This window comes from Amphibalanus amphitrite, unplaced genomic scaffold (assembly GCF_019059575.1).
Source record: "Amphibalanus amphitrite isolate SeventyFive unplaced genomic scaffold, NRLGWU_Aamphi_draft 000624F_arrow, whole genome shotgun sequence".
NCBI lineage: Eukaryota > Metazoa > Arthropoda > Thecostraca > Balanomorpha > Balanidae > Amphibalanus > Amphibalanus amphitrite.
Window position 1 is genome coordinate 229,807 of NW_024882118.1, and position 17,366 is coordinate 247,172.

At 47.6% G+C, this 17,366-nt stretch overlaps 3 protein-coding genes across 27 annotated transcripts in view; 1 reads left to right on the forward strand and 2 right to left on the reverse strand.

The window, feature by feature from the left end:
• The window catches only part of LOC122363502 (cilia- and flagella-associated protein 410-like), a 34,154-nt gene that overhangs the window by 11,438 nt on the left and 5,350 nt on the right, over positions 1-17,366 (reverse strand). For 2 of the 23 annotated variants that reach the window (XM_043332869.1, XM_043332844.1), the window contains exon 1: positions 318-340. The exons of 9 other annotated variants lie outside the window; for them this stretch is intronic. The gene's annotated coding sequence lies outside the window, so the exon portion shown is untranslated. Of the gene's footprint in view, positions 1-187; positions 344-17,366 lie in introns of those variants that run through there. 12 more of the 23 variants (XM_043332866.1, XM_043332842.1, XM_043332848.1 and 9 more) reach the window with 11 other exon arrangements.
• The window catches only part of LOC122363504 (DNA-(apurinic or apyrimidinic site) endonuclease-like), a 34,630-nt gene that overhangs the window by 2,089 nt on the left and 15,175 nt on the right, over positions 1-17,366 (forward strand). The gene's annotated exons all lie outside the window — the stretch shown is intronic.
• LOC122363506 (14 kDa phosphohistidine phosphatase-like) lies at positions 2,834-4,418 on the reverse strand. Its single transcript, XM_043332885.1, has 2 exons — positions 4,263-4,418; positions 2,834-3,447 (listed from the first exon to the last, which is right to left on the reverse strand). The coding sequence occupies exon 2, from the start codon at positions 3,435-3,437 to the stop codon at positions 3,066-3,068; it is 372 nt and encodes a 123-aa protein (XP_043188820.1). The 5' UTR covers positions 3,438-3,447; positions 4,263-4,418; the 3' UTR covers positions 2,834-3,065.

Genomic DNA, 17,366 nt, shown 5'->3' on the forward strand with positions numbered 1-17,366 from the left:
AGAGGCGATTCACATCAAAAATAGAAAAATGATCCACAACTAAGAAATCCTGTGAAGCAAAGCAACTGGAAACAACATATTGATATAAGCAACACTGCTGATCACTGAGCCATAACCTCAACCTGAGCCGCTTCGCCACCAGCAGCAAAAACAGAGAAGGTCCCTTCTTCAATCTCACTCTCCGTACCTTCACACTTCACAGTACCGAAAAAAATTGTGAGTCCTGTCTTAGGAAAACTGGCAGGTTAGCATCATTTAGTTAATGATTTCAGTAAGCATTCCAGTCCAAAGGACACCTATCCCAAACCTATCCCAACCTATCCGTTCCACTCATCACCACCCGAGAAACATCAACAACATTTAGATCCATTTGCGGCGCGGCGCGCCATATTACGGCACGACTATAGTAGAGATACGACCACTAAATTCAGTGTATGTACCTAATAATTCATGTATTGCGTGCCAGCAAACAGTAGCGGCGGAATACCATCAGTTAAGGGGAAAAGGGGGGAGGGCGGGGGGAAATGCCGACTTTTGGTCCCATTCTTTCCATTTTAACATAGCCCATAGGGCTAATGTTAAAATGCCAAGGGGGCACGGTTCCTCCCCGTTCCGCCGCCTATGCCAGCAATTAGAAGCCGTAAAGGAGCTGGCACCCCTTTTATGCATGCAAGCCCACTTAAATAGAACGCCTAAACTACGAAAATTTGATCTTTGACAGTCCGAACAGTCAACAGTGCCATTTTATGGCTGGATGGGTAAGTTCATGGTCAGGAATAGAGGTGCCCTTTTCGGGGATCCCTGGTAATCCAAGTCCCTCAACCCTTCTCCAGATACCCACAACTATCCGCATGGGGAACTTCATTGGTAGCAGCCCGCAACAACCCGCATAGCAGCCAAAAAGCTTTTCCACTTTCTAGTCATATTTTTCCAGGGCATCTTACTGCGTATGTGTATTCTAGGCCTTCCTGCAGCATATTCATTTTCCATTTTCAAGGGGAAATCTTATTTTGTTTTAGCTAAGAAGTTTCTGATATTTTTTATGCCCGCATAAACCCGCACCAGGGTATTTCCTGGTGATACAACCCGCTTAAACCCATGCGGGTTTTGTCTACCCACTCATTGCGGGCTGGTGGGTCGAAAGAGGGCACCTCTAGTCAGGAACGTCGTACCTACAGCAGAAATGCCAGAAATGCGCTCGGTTGATGTGAAGAGTCATGAACCTTTCCGTCACCCAGTTAGTAGAACATCGGACCCCTAGTGGTGAGTCACCCTGACGGGCCTGACGTGGATGATCTGCGGTTAGTGGAAGCCAGGGTATATAAAACAACAGTGGAAGCAGCCAGTTGATGTCAGTGTAGGCTGGGACGGACGTCGAAAGACGGAATATCACAAATCACTTCAGAACATTCCAGTCATTTTTTTTTTTCGGTTGGGTCAAGGGAATGTACCAAATCTGAATTCTGACCCAACTTCAACGGCTTAGCCTTCATACGGCAAAAACCATCGAAGTTAACCCGCGCACCGACGGGGGTCTGCGACAACTTAGAACCGACGGGGGGGGGGGGGGCGGATGACCACCCCCCCCCCTGAGATCTCGAGAACGAAGCAAGATAGCGACAAGCAGTAAACGGCATGGGATACGCACGGACAAGTTCTACAATTTTTACTCAGGTCACTTTCAGGTTAGGTCAAAGATGACGTCACAGGGGTCAAAAAAGTAAAATGGCGGCGCTATTTATGGAGAGGATTTTTCTCGAATAACTTTCGAACTAGTCAAGGTAGGAACAAACTAAGGGCATCATCGTGATCCGCTCGTCAATCCGCATCGAACCATATATATGTTGACCTCGAAAGGTTAAAAGGTCAAAGGTTGACCTAAGGTCATGTGACCTCGAGGTCATCATGTGTATCATTCGATGCACCTTGACGAGCTGAACACAATAAGACCATCCGCACGGCTGTATCTTGTTCCTGTACGGAGTTATTGGCAAAAAAAACCTTTGGTGAACTTTGATGACGTCACATGACCTTAGTACAGCTGCCCAACAGCAAAACAGACCTCAAGGTAGTGAAGGTTGATCGTATATGAAGTCATGTATGGTTTATGGGGCCATTCCGACCCGTTTTAGTGGTAAAAACAGGGGATTGCTTTTCCCCCATTGACTTATACCTAATAGGGAGGTCGAGAAATTGACCTGACCTTAGGTCATCGATATCGAAATTCCGAGATATACAAATTGTAGCTACTAATGACCTTATAAAATCCTGCGACTTTTAAAGGCCTCCGACATCTACTGTAGCTCTGGCACGGTGACAAAGTTGCAAAAAGGTGACTTGAGGTTAGGTCAATCAAAGTGACCTGGTGACCTCACCTTAAAAGTTAGGAGGTTCAAACTTGCACAACATGTGTAAAATTGATGAGAGAATAGTCGTACCAAATTTCGCACCTCAGGGGGGGGGGGCGGATATCCGCCCCCCGTCGGTGTGCGGGTTAACAGTTTAAAAAGTTGTTTTGTACTAACTTTTGGCTGGGAGCAACTGCCATATTCGATTGAATACATGACGAATCTCCATCTGCGGTCACATAGGTAGGTAACTGGCTCAAAATATGGCTCAATAACGATCCTCACGTTGTTCCGCGTTTTCGCTCTCTGCAAAAATGTCTGATTAACGTATTTATGAATGACGTTTCACGGCTGGAAACAGTCTACTAGGCACTCGATAACCACTTCAATTAAATAAAATTAAAAATGGATACATAAATAAAAAAGGAAACAATCCAATCATGAACTTACTTAAATACTGCCAAGAAGGATAAGAAACAGCGAACTAACTGCGCACAAGTGGATACAGTCTTTATTGCTCAAAGCAATACGACAAAGACCAACAATCCAGATCGACAAATTGTCAACACATAGCAGTTTGCATGTTGGGGGGAGGGGGGGGGGGGTTACCACACAATTAGGCGGCAACAAGTCGCTCAAAAACCGTTATCACCAAGCCGAACTGAAGTTATCACTGCGGCTAGCAGGAGCCACCATTTCCGATTACCGGAGCCGGACCTAGTACCCTTCATCCGATGTGGTAATCTCATAGTCTGGGTACTTGTCCTTCAGAAGGCCAGCGGTGATGGAGTGGTCGGCGCGACCGTAGCCCTGCGAGTAGCCAAACACCTCCAGCTTCTTGGCGTCGGCGTGGTGCATGATCCGACCACCTCCCACACACTCGGCACTCAGACCCAGCGCCGCGATCTGCGCCTCAAACTTTTCAAAAATGTCCGCGTGAAAGGCACCCCACTGAAAGCCGCGCACAAAGTACTTGAACTCATTGTCGCCAGCGTCTGGAGACGTGTACACTTTGGCTAGAACATACTTGAATCTTCCGTTTGGGTCGATTTCTACCGGAGGGACACTGGCGAGGTCCGACGACGCCATTAGCTCGGCACTGAAAGAGACACCAGCAGCGCTTAGATAACTAATTTTGCCCTTCACAACAATGCACGATCAACAAACTACCCAAGCACAGAAACAAACCACTGCTCGCACCCACGGGAAGATTTTGAGCTTGAGCAACTAATTACACATTGTTAACCCTAGAACGCCTAGGGGGGGGTTGTATCAACCCCCCCCCCTGAGGTTTTTTCGAAGTGCACGCTAAACGGCTTGTCGTAGCGGGCTGAAATTTTCAATGCCCTCTGGGGCAACCTTTGCGCATCTTTTGCCGAAAAAAAATTGATCGGGTCATGTCAGGTCACGGAGTTATGACGTCATAAGAGGTACAGCCTCTGGCCGACAGTTACCAAACGTGTGCGCCGAATCCGAGTAGTAAAGTAATCTTGCCGAATCCCTAGGTTTTCTGCTGGTGATACCCACATTGTTTGATGGATCATGATGAAACTTCCCATGCATGTTGGGGCAAGCATTGGCTATCGTGTGGTGCAAGAAAATTGACCGGGTCAGGTTAGGTCACGGAGTTATGACGTCATAAGAGGAACAGCGTCCGGTACTATTTTTGAAAAGCGCCCGAACCACTATTTTGCTAATTCTTGTCACCTCAATGGGAATATGCAGCAATATTAGCTTCTATAGGGAGCAAATGGACCTCCCAAATCCGAAAATACAATCAGATTTCAAAAATTTAAGTTTGTGATCTTGTTTAATTGTCGGAACGCCTCTTGGATGTAGGGCATTGTTTCTACTTGAATATTTGTATGTTGGTGACCTTAAGCCCTAGTGTAAAGACAAAGAAACCAGACTGACCTCCAGATGATGTTGAAGACGATGCTGTAGTCGACGATGATGAGGAGAAGACGACGAAGAGAAGTGTGCACAAATTTTCGGCCCTAGGCCATCCTCAGGTGATGAGAGGTGAGGTAGAGGTAAGGAGGGGGAGGAAGACCACCACCTCCGACGGTCGCCGCGGCGAGGCACCAACTAACGCCCGACGGAGGTTTGAAAAGACACCAGTTGGCGCGCGAGGTGACCTGCAGCGCCACCTGTCTCGGTACGCCATCTGTCGGTCACCGTTCGGACTGGCGACTCCTTCAGCCGCCGGTTATAATATCGGCCATGATGTGGTTTGGGTGTTCAGCGATGGTCTGCGGTCTCGAATAAATAGCGATTCTGCGATTTTCCTGTTTGGGCCGTCTTTGCATACCGTCAAGATGTTGATGCGGAAGCAGTTGTTGATGTCTGTTTGTTCGTTTGGGTGGCAGGTAGTCATGTGGTCGCCGAGGGGAGTGTCCTGGTTTCTGTGCCGCGCGTCTCGGAGGTGCTCGTTAAATCTCAGTCGCACGCTTCGTCTTGTCTCTCCGATATAAATATTCCGCGTCTTTACCTTTTCACACAGCTCACAGGCTATCTCATAGACCACATTTTTTGTGTGACACCTGCCACCCAGACCGCTCAAACAAGTCGCGCATTTGCGACCCCCTCCAGGGCAGGGGGGCGGTTCCAGAGCGGAGCGCACTAGGCTCTTTTTGAGGCTATTGTCGTTTTTCCACGCCACTTGGAATGCCAGCCCTGACGCCCGGACTGTGCCCTGGATTTTGTGAGCGAGCGAGTCATCGATGAATGGCAGTGAGATGAATGTTCGGTCATCTTGGCGCCGCCGCGCCCGGCTCTGTTCGGTCTGCCTTTCCCGAGGTATCGACATCACCTGGGCCGTAGAGGAACGAACCAGACGCGGCGGGTAACCGTTTGAGATGAACAGATCTGTCACCTTGGCGACACTCCGGTCCCTTGCGGCGGGGTCAGATGACAAACGCACCGCTCGTTTCAGCTGTGTCTTCAGCACAGACTTTTTCATCTGAGCGGGATGAGCAGAGTCATATGGCATAATGATTGGGGCTGCCATGGGTTTGTAGTAGTACTACAAACCCATGGCAGCCCCAATCATTATGCCATATGACTCTGCTCATCCCGCTCAGATGAAAAAGTCTGTGCTGAAGACACAGCTGAAACGAGCGGTGCGTTTGTCATCTGACCCCGCCGCAAGGGACCGGAGTGTCGCCAAGGTGACAGATCTGTTCATCTCAAACGGTTACCCGCCGCGTCTGGTTCGTTCCTCTACGGCCCAGGTGATGTCGATACCTCGGGAAAGGCAGACCGAACAGAGCCGGGCGCGGCGGCGCCAAGATGACCGAACATTCATCTCACTGCCATTCATCGATGACTCGCTCGCTCACAAAATCCAGGGCACAGTCCGGGCGTCAGGGCTGGCATTCCAAGTGGCGTGGAAAAACGACAATAGCCTCAAAAAGAGCCTAGTGCGCTCCGCTCTGGAACCGCCCCCCTGCCCTGGAGGGGGTCGCAAATGCGCGACTTGTTTGAGCGGTCTGGGTGGCAGGTGTCACACAAAAAATGTGGTCTATGAGATAGCCTGTGAGCTGTGTGAAAAGGTAAAGACGCGGAATATTTATATCGGAGAGACAAGACGAAGCGTGCGACTGAGATTTAACGAGCACCTCCGAGACGCGCGGCACAGAAACCAGGACACTCCCCTCGGCGACCACATGACTACCTGCCACCCAAACGAACAAACAGACATCAACAACTGCTTCCGCATCAACATCTTGACGGTATGCAAAGACGGCCCAAACAGAAAAATCGCAGAATCGCTATTTATTCGAGACCGCAGACCATCGCTGAACACCCAAACCACATCATGGCCGATATTATAACCGGCGGCTGAAGGAGTCGCCAGTCCGAACGGTGACCGACAGATGGCGTACCGAGACAGGTGGCGCTGCAGGTCACCTCGCGCGCCAACTGGTGTCTTTTCAAACCTCCGTCGGGCGTTAGTTGGTGCCTCGCCGCGGCGACCGTCGGAGGTGGTCTTCCTCCCCCTCCTTACCTCTACCTCACCTCTCATCACCTGAGGATGGCCTAGGGCCGAAAATTTGTGCACACTTCTCTTCGTCGTCTTCTCCTCATCATCGTCGACTACAGCATCATCTTCAACATCATCTGGAGGTCAGTCTGGTTTCTTTGTCTTTACACTAGGGCTTAAGGTCACCAACATACAAATATTCAGATTTCAAAAATTTAAATTTTGATTTTTCGAATTTCTGCCGCCGACTGTGACCTTGCCGACTTCCGGCGCTCCCAACGCGCCATTTTTAGAGCTAGGGAAACGAAATACATACCAAACGATAGAGAATTGATCAAGGAACACGATAGTGAAGGTTTCAAGTCGATATCTCTCACCGTTTTGCCGCAATCGCCGCGGAAAGTTGAAAAAAGTCTATTTTTCCGAAAATTTGACCTTTGACCGGTCAAAAGTAGGTCAAATGTTGACCTAGGACCAAAAAATATACCACCAATCGCGAGATCTCGTTGAGAGCAATCCGTTGGTTTTTTCCGCTAAGCTCTACGACCTTCCGTTTCGAAACGCCAGGGGGGGGGGGTCGTAACAACCTGGTCGTTCGTGTTATGAGAAATGGCCTGGTCGTGCGAGGGTTAACATTTTCTAATATGCTTATCATTTAGATCCGTTTGTACTACGATAAAATTGTACAGTATCTCCACGCAACCGTTTTCGGCATGCCTTTTGATACGCCATTTCTGCACAAGTTAAAGTTCAGACTCATATCCTCAAAGCCAGGTAACCCACCAAGTTATGTCAAGTGACTTAGAGCCTCAAAGGGTTTTTAGGGCCATCAGAGCTAATCTGGTCTCTGACTGGCTGACTGCTTTGCAACTTTTAGTGATTGATAAGTGACACAATGTACAAAACTCACACCGATCCCAGATTTTCAATATCAGTGACCAAAGGTCAGGTTAATTTTGCAAGGTCTACATTGCCTGCATTCCACTAATATGATTTTTGATGCTACTTCGCTTACCACACATCACTGTGCTGCCCAGGAAGCAAGTAAGATAAGGGTTGGGGGTAGGATGCTGACTGCTGAGCATGAGCCAAGTGGGTGCCAATGAATCATGCCTATTTAAGACCAGAAAAGCCACGATTGATTGAAACTCAGAAACCTCAAGCTAAAAAAGACTTGACTGCAAGCAAAGTGACCTACAAAAATTCCCAACTTCAGTCAAAAGCTTTGAAGTTAGTTTAATTTGACTTGACCTATGACTTGACATTGAGATTGACCAATGTTTATGTTAACCCTCGCCCGCACATGGGGGGAGAGAGGTTGCCACCCCTCCCCCAGGTAGTTTTTTGTGAAGTTTCTTTGACTGTATTTTTGGTAAAACCTTCTCATTTCATGATCTTATGTAATATGGACACATAAGCAATCGGTGCACACATCAGTATACACACAGACACACAGACATACAAACACATATCATTGACCTTGACCTAACTTGACCTGAAATGACCCCAGCAGCAAAAACCTGGTCGGATATGTGACAAAGAGGTTCTAGCTGGCTTGGCACCACAAAACGGCATCATCATCGGTATATGATGAGCAGCGCACTTGATATCCAACGGTGACCCAAAACAGCAACATTTTTTTGTTTGACCTGACCTGGAATGTCAATGCCTGACCTGAGAAGGTAAAACTGGGTATCAGTTCTATGAGAAAAAACACTTTTAAATGGCCTCCTTACAATAAAATACCGAAAGATCAAATAATGAAATAATTATTGATGATTTCGACCACAGGTCATAATCAAAATAAGCCAGACAGAACTGTTCTGTCTGGGTTATTTTGATAATGACCTGTGGTCGAAATCATCAATAATTATTTCATTATTTCATCTTTCGGTATTTTATTGTAAGGAAGCCATTTAAAAGTGTTTTTTTTTTTCTCATAGAACTTATACCTATGCCTTACATACAGCAAGTGCTTCAACAAGAAAACTGGGTATCATTGGATTCGTCTCTTCCCAAAGAATCTTTTTCGTCTTTACCGCGAAGCTCTATCTCAAACAGGAACGAAATGGCGCGGGGGGGGGGGGTGGCAACCACCCCACCATGTGCGTTCTAGGATGGGAAAATGGCATGTGCGGGCGAGAGTTAACCCGCGCACCGACGCGTCGATGCGCGTCGGTGATAACCGCCCCCCCTGAGGTTTTTCGTTAATAGCGGGAAAACCGCGGCACGTAGCGCCGCCAAATTTGCTTTGACTATTCTCTCATCAATTTTACACATGGTGTGCAAGTGTGAACCTCCTAACGCTTAAGGTCAGGTCACCAGGTCACTTTGAATGACCCAACCTCGTCACTTTTTTGCAACTTTGTCACCGTGTCAGAGCTACAGTAGATGACGGAGGCCTTTGAAAGTCGCAGGATGTTATTAGGTCATTGGTAGCTATAATTTGTATATCTCGGAATTTTGATATCCATGACCTAAGGTCATGGATATCAAATTCAATTCCTCGACCTCCCCATTATAAGTGAATGGGGGAAAAATCAACTCCGTTTTTTTCTCACTAAAACGCTTCGGAATGGCCCCATATACCATACATGACTTCATATGCGGTCAAGCTTCACTACCTTGAGGTCTGTTTTGCTGTTGGCCAGTTGTAAGGTCATGTGAGGTCATCAAAGGTCACCAACGGTTGTTTGCCAATAACTCCTTACAGGAACGAGATACAGCCGCGCGGATGGTCTCATTGTGTTCAGCTCGTCAAGGCGCATCGATTGATATACAATTATACATGATGACCTCGAGGTCACGTGACCTGAGGTCAGCCTTTGACCTTATATATATATATATATATATATATATATATATATATATATATATATATATATATATATATATATATATATATATATATATATATATATATATATATATTATATATATGTTACAGGCAAAGTGAAAACTCGGGCATTTTGCAAAATGCCTAGGCAATTTGCAAAATGCCTGACCGGCTAGGCATTTTGCAAAATGCCCAGGCAATTTGCAAAATGCCTGACCGCCGACCGGCCAGGTATTTTGCGAAATGCCTAGGCAATTTGCAAACTGCCTGACCCACCAGGCATTTTGCAAACTGCCTAGGCAGTTTACAAAATGCCTGGCGGGTCAGGCATTTTGCAAAATGCCTGAGTTGTGATTGATTTATTTATTTTACCGTTTTTGTTTACCACAGGCGTTGACCACGTCGTTCCCATGTGCCTGAGCCCCAAGCACATTCAATATTTACGAATATACCCACGTCTTCCGCCACTTCCGTCGAGATGGAGCCACTACTGAATGGACTGTGTAGATTGAGCCAACGTCTCCCTATACTTTTCGTATACGGAGTTGTAGCCGTGCGTGTGTACGAATGCTGTGATGGGGCGCGGAGCAGGGCACAGAAAAAAAACATGGGCGCGGAAAAACGCGGCGACCGGCCGAATATTGACCCGACATTCTTCGCTTCCCGTGCTTACTTACATCACGGCAACAGAGGGCCGCAGTGACACGGGGTTGCCAGCTCGATCGATAGAACAGAGACATCGTATCCAATAAGCATTTTTGTTAATCACGTGTCACGTGGAAAGAAATAGTCTATATCTTGAGAAATCAGCCATTTTTGGTACATTTCAGGAAAAACAGCATTTATAAACAATGCATTGGAATGCGATGAGATACATTCCATAGACTAAAAGAACATGTGGCTTTTCCAGAAAAGCAAGTTTTTGGTCATCCACGACCCACGTGCACACCTTTATAATAACCAGTATAACGCCTTTTGGGGCGACTAACGGAGCGAGCGAGAGAGAGGGTGGGCCTTGCACGTGCGAAATTGCGAGGGGGTACCTCCAACTGACTTGTGCAGGCGGCACCCTACTAACCGGTCTCTAGCGATGTGCCAAATTTGGGCACAATCGGCCCAGTCGTTCTCGAGATCTGGAAGCGGCACCCTGCACGTGCGCACGTGCAAAATGGGTCCCAATGCTAACCGTGTACCAAATTTGAGCGCAATCGGTCCAGCCGTTCCCGAGATCTGGAAACGACCCCTGCACGTGCGCACGTGCAGCAGCACCCCAACTCTGGCACATGTATATGCAGTGCCTAGTGGGTGCCTACCTACATGCCAACTTTCAGCGCAATCGGCCAAGTAGTTACTGAGATATTGCAACAATTACAAAAGTGACACCTCTTCGTTTTGCACGTGGCACGTGCATAAGGGGTCACCCACATGCATCGGGAATAGTCCAATACTTGGTAGAAGGAATTAAGCTACCCTACAAAAATTACCGCGTGTAAATCGGTCAAGTGGTTCCTAAGATATAAGCCTCGCAAAAGCGTGACCACGGCCGGCCGGCCGGCCGGCCGGCCGCTCATACTCAGAAATTTCCGTTAATCTAAGGAAAGACTACGCTCGCTTCGCTCGCTCCGTAAAAAGACGCTTAGAAATAACAAGTTTTACATTCAACGGACATGTTCATCTTTACACAGTCACAATGCATTGATAATGTAGGCGTGTGGCCCGCCAATCAAACTACCATACATCGAAAGAGCATTCTTTTCTGATCAGATCTACCCAAAGTATTTCTAGAGTCATCAAGGCTCTTAGAAACATTACCATGTTTAACGCGTGTTTACCGATAAAACCGCGCCGGGCGCCCGGCAGCCGGCGCGGCGGTCGGGCCGCTGCCTGGGGCTCAGTGACCCTGAACTCGGCAGCGCTACCCGGAGAATGTCTCACTGTGTGTCCTCCCACTTGGTGCGTATCGCTTGTGATTAACCCCTGTAAGCGGCACTTACAATAATGCTTACGCATCGTCGCTGGTGTGAGTTCGATGTCGGGCATTTTGCAAACTGCCTGAGAAAATAATTTCAGGCAGTTTGCAAAATGCCTGGTGGGCCAGGCAGTTTGCAAACTGCCTAGGCATTTTGCAAAATGCCTGGCCGGTCAGGCATTTTGCAAAATGCCCAGCCGGTCAGGCATTTTGCAAATTGCCTAGGCATTTTGCAAAATGCCCGAGTTTTCACTTTGCCTGTAACATATATATATATATATATATATATATATATATATATATATATATATATATATATATATATATATATATATATATATATATGTATATATATATACAGGGTGTCTCAGAAAAAGTGTCACGGTTTTGAACATCTCCCATTTCCCAACTACATGACCTACATCGTTCAAATTTTCCTGAATTAGTGGCAATAGTATGACATTTTGTGTGGCAGAATTTCAAGTTCTTAGGGAAAATGATTTTTGCACCGGAACAAAAAATCAAAAAATCTCAATTTTGGGTGCTATAGAGTATAGAAGATGGTAAACGTCACTGTCTGCCGACGATTTCGGCAAGACTTCGGCTTTTGCTTGTTGCACACAGCAACGTGCTCGTCAGTAATTATCTACAACTATAAGAAACCAAAAAACGCCATGCAAAACAGACAATGGAATCGCAATCACCCATTAGTCTCAGGACAGCGCGGTTGCCATGCCTGACTCTTCCGTCAAGAGCTGCAGTCGCTGACACCGTGCAAAGGACTTGTGACACACTGCACATTGCGCACACCCAGAAGTTCTGCATGTTTGAGTAGGAACTTCAAAACTGTCCATCAGCTATCCTTTCTTCTCTTTATGTGTTTTGGAACAAAACCGAGTAGAGGATTTTGCCATCAAAGATGCCGTCGACTGTCGAAGCATGGAAACTCGCGTCGTCTGAAAATCAATCAGTGTTGATCGTTGCCCATGTTTGTGGCTGTGTTTCAGCTTGCTGCTGTGCTCCAGATGGCAGTTGTAAGTACACGGTGTTCTTACCTATAAAGGTTTCAAAAACGCATTGATGAGCTTATTTCTGGATTCATCAGGCGAAAGGGGCCAAGACTCTTCAGGATCGGCGGCAGGCCGTGACGTACGTACCTACCATCTCCTACAGCACGAAAATTGAGTTTTTTTTTTATTTTTTGTTCTAGTGTAAAAACCATTCTGCCAAGGAACTCGTAATTTTACCACATAAAATGTCAAAACATTGCCACTAGATCTGGAACATTTGAATGATGTAGGCCTTATGGTTACGAAATGGGAGATGTTCAAAACCGTGACACTTTTTTGAGACACCCTGTATATGATTCGATGCGGATTGACGAGAGGATTACGATGATGCCCTAAGTTTGTTCCTAGCTTGACTAAGTCGAACGTTATTCGAGAAAAACTCCATATCTAGCGCTGCCATTTTGTCTTTTTGACCCCTGTGACGTCACCGTTGACCTGACCTGAAAATGAAGTAGGTAAAAATTGTAGACCTTGTCCGTGCGTACCCCACGCTGTTTACCGCTTGTCGCTATCTTGCTTTGTTCTCGAGATCTCAGGGGGGGGGGGCGGTCATCCGCCCCCCGTCGGTTGTAAGTCGGTGCGCGTAGTAGAATAGTTTTTGCAATGGATTTATGATTTTTTATGCTCATGATGATCAGCAAGAAAACAAAACCTTTTTATATTCTTTATATTTTAACATAGGAGGAACTATATTCTATAAAAAATATTGTTTGATGCGGACGCTTCTTACACGTTGACCAAGCATATTGCATCGTAGTACAGTAGGTACATTTTGATTTACAGGCCATTCCACGTGGTGGGTTAATGTCATGCCTGAGTCAAAATACATAAATGAGACACCGATTAAAAAAGAAAAAGATGAAAAAGAAACATGATGCATTGCAGTTTGGTTACGAGCGAGCGAGCGCAGCGAGCGAAGCGAGTCTTTTCAATATAAGGGAAAAATCTCAGTATGAGCGGCCCGGCCCGGCCCGGCCCGGCCTGTAACGCTTTTGAGAGGCTTATATCTCAGCAACCGCTGGACCGATTGGCCTGCGGTCTTTTTTGCTGGGTAGCCCCATCCCTTCTACCCCGTAATTGACTTCTTTTGATACACCTCAGTGACCGTCGTGGCACGTGCCACGTGAAAAGTCAAGGGTGTTCAAGCTGTTTTGCAAAAGTAGCGATTTTGAGAGGCTCGTATCTCAGCAGCCGCTTGGGCGATTGACTTGCGGTGATTTTTGTAGGGTAGCAGCATCCCTTCTACCAAAAATAGGATGCTCTCGATGCATGTGGGTCAGCCCCAGTGCACGTGCAAAATATAACAATAAGAGGTGTCAAATTTGTTCCCATTTTAATAACTCGGTAACTACTGGGGCGATTTCGCTGAAACTTGGCATACAGGTAGGCACCCACCAGGCAATGCATTCCCATGTGTTGCGGTTAAGGCGCTACTGCACGTGCGCACGTGCAGGGGGCGCTTCCAGATCTCGAGAACGGCTGGGCCGATTGCGCTCAAATTTGGTACACGGTTGGGGACCAGTTAGTAGAATGCCGTGCAAACGTCAGTTTGGACCCCGTTTGCACGTGCGCACGTGCAGAATGCCGCTCCCAGATCTCAGGAACGGCTGGGCCGATTGCGTTCAAATTTGGTACACCGCTAGCGACCGGTTAGAAGGGTGCTTTGCGCAAGCCCGCTGGAAATACCCTCTCGCCCTTCCTCACGTGCAGGGCTCACTATCTCGCTCGCTCGTTCTTCGCCCAAAAGGCGTTTTACTGGTATTAGTAAGCCTGGCGTCACACGAAGATGCCAGATGTCGACGGTTGAGAAATTCCCTAGATTATCTAGATATATTTCTCGAAACGCTGTGTACGTCAAAGTTACCGACAGATTACCAAAGTTAGGGTCTCAAACGATTCCCCAATTCACGGACTACCTTCACTGAGGTTCATGACATGACCTCCAAGGTCATGACCTTCCAGGTCAACACCAAGGTCAAATCACAGAAAGCGCCCTACACGCCAAAGTTACCGACCGATTACCTAAGGTCTCAAACGGTCTCAAACGATTCCCCGATTCACGGACTACCTTCACCGAGAATCGTGACCTCTAAGGTCATGACCTGCCAGGTAAAAACGACGGAAACCGCTCTGCACGCCAGTCAGCAACCGATTTCCAAAGTTAAGGTCTCCAACGATTCCCCAATTCACGGACTACCTTCGGCGAGGTTCGTGACCTCCAAGGTCATGACCTTCCAGGTCAACATAAAGGTCAAACGACGGAACGCGCTCTGCACGCCGCAGTTACCGACCGCTTACCAAAGTTTGTGTCTGAAACGATTCCCCGATTCACGGACTACCTTAACCGAGGTATGTGACCTCCAGGTCATGACCTTCCACGTCAATATTAAGGTCAAACGAAGGAAACCGCTCTGCACGGCAAAGTTAGCGACCGATTACCAAAGTTAAGGTCTCAAACGATTCCACAGTTCACGAACTACCTTCTCCAGCGTTCATGACCTCCAAGGTCATAACCTTCCTGGTCAACACCAAGGTCAAATCACAGAAAGCGCCCTACACCCCAAAGCTACCGACCGATTATCAAAGTTAAGGTCTCCATTTCGCGTCCTTCGACGGCACAGGAGGGGGGGGGGGGTTGTACGACCCCCCTCGCGTTTGGCGCCCCTGATCGAGCTAGAGCTTCGCGGAAAAAACGAGCGTGTTGCCCGTCACGAGAGGAAGCCGATGATACCCCATTTTAAGGTCCTAGGTCATCGGTTGACCTTCCAGGTCAGGTCAATGACCCAAAGGTCGGGAAAATCGGGACCTGTCAGAAAGTCGTTAACTGTGGCTGCTATGGGGGTTTCCGGGGTGCTGATCACGAATATCGTGTTAGTTTTGATCACAGATGATGTCTTTGAGCATTTAGACCAGGTCGGGTCAGGTCAGGTCAGATCAACCGGTAGGGGTTGTGACGGGTATTCGTAGTACGTGTCAACCGCCTCTGACAGCTTCGTAACATGTTACGAAAGCTCCAGAACTGCTTCGTAAATGTTCAAATTGCTGCTTAGTTCGAATTCAGCTCCAACTGACCTGGACCTGGAAGGTCATGAGCTTGAAGTTCGTGTTCCTCACAGGAGGTGTTCTGTGAATAGAGGAATCGTTTGAGACCTTAACTTTGATAATCGGTCGGTAACTTTCGGGTGTAGGGCGCTTTCTGTTATTTGACCTTGGTGTTGACCTGGAAGGTCATGACCTTGAGGGTCATAAACCTCGTTGAAAGTCGTCCGTGAATTGGGGAATCGTTTGAGACCGTTTGAGACTTTAACTTTGGTAATTGGTCGCTAACTTCGGCGTGCAGAGCGGTTTCCGTCGTTTGACCTTGATGTTGACCTGGAAGGTCATGACCTTGGAGGTCACGAACCTCGGCGAAGGTAGTCCGTGAATCGGGGAATCGTTTGAGACCTAACTTTGGTAAGTGGTCGGTAACTAGCGTACAGAGCAGTTTCTGTTGTTTGACCTTGTTGTTAACCTGGAAGGTCATGACCTTGAAGGTCGTGTTGCTCAAAGGAGGTAGTCTGTGAATAGAGGAATCGTTTGAGACCTTAACTTTGGTAATCGGTAAGTAACTTTGGCGTGCAGGGCGCTTCTGTGATTCGACCTTGGTGTTAACCTGGAAGGTCATGACCTTGAGGGTCATAAACATGACCTTGAGGGTCATAAACCTCGGTGAATGTAGTCCGTGAATTGGGGAATCGTTTGAGACCGTTTGAGACCTTAACTTTGGTAATCGGTCGGTAACTTTGGCGTGTAGGGCGCTTTCTGTGATTTGACCTTGGTGTTGACCTGGAAGGTCATGACCTTGAGGGTCATAAACCTCGGTGAATGTAGTCCGTGAATCGGGGAATCATTTGACACCTTAACTTTGGAAATCGGTTGCTAGCTTCAGCGTGCAGAGCGGTTTCCGTCGTTTGACCTTGATATTGACCTGGAAGGTCATGACCTTGGAGGTCACGAACCTTGGCGAAGGTAGTCCGTGAATCGGGGAATCGTTTGAGACCTTAACTTTGGTAATCGGTTGGAGACTTTAGCGTACACAGCGCTCCGAGGAATATATCTAGATGTCTAGGGAATTTCTCAACCGTTGACATTTGGCATCTTAGTGTGACGCCAGGCTTACTAATACCTACCCTTGCACTGATGAGTGTTGTGTCCGGTGATGCATTATGGGCAGTGTCCGGTGATGCATTATGGGTAGTGTCCGGTGATGCATTGTGGGTAGTGTGGAAAAGTGAAGGCCGAACCTTGGATGAGTGTGCCACGTGTTGGATTGGGAATAAAGCAAGTGGAAGCGGAGATTGATTGTACGGAAAGGGAAGCCGAAGCCGACGATACAACATTTGGCGACGAGAGAGTATTTCATTGACGGAAGCATGGCGGATTTTCGTTCCCTATCGGCGCCTCCCGCTTTCTTGCCTACACCTGGTGCGCCAGTTTTGCCGTGGGAGCAATGGCGCAAAGCTTTTGAAGTGTATTTACTGGCTTCAGGGGCTGATGATTTGCCTGATATACGTAAGCGGGCTGTACTACTGCACTGCCTGGGATGTGAAGGTCAAAATGTCTTTCAAAATCTCAAAGATACTGGTGACAATTACAAGTCGGCCATGGTGGCTCTGGAGGCTCATTTCACTCCAAAAGTAAACGTTGTGTCAGAACGTTACAAGTTTCGACAACGTTGTCAGCTGCCTACTGAGACGACAGAAGAGTATGCTAATGTGCTGAGAGGTCTAGCCAGTCGTTGCAGGTTTGGCGATCTGATGGAGGAAATGGTGCGTGATCAGATCATCGAGAAGACTCGGATGCCACGACTGAGGGAGAGGCTACTGATTGAGGCTGAGCTGACGCTTGAGAAGACGCTACAGCTTGCTGCACAGTCGGAGGCGGCAACCCTACAAGCGAGGGAGATGGAAGCCAGTGCTCAAGTAAGTGTTGTCTCCAGGTCTAAACCTGTGAAGAGTTCTACTCAGGTGGGCAAGTGCTGTTACAGATGTGGCTCTAGCAAACACCTTGCATCATATCCAGGATGTGCAGGATGGAAGGCCAAATGTACTCAATGTGGAAAGACAGGCCACTTCACTAAATGCTGCATGAGTAAAAGTGAAACAAATGTGCATGCATC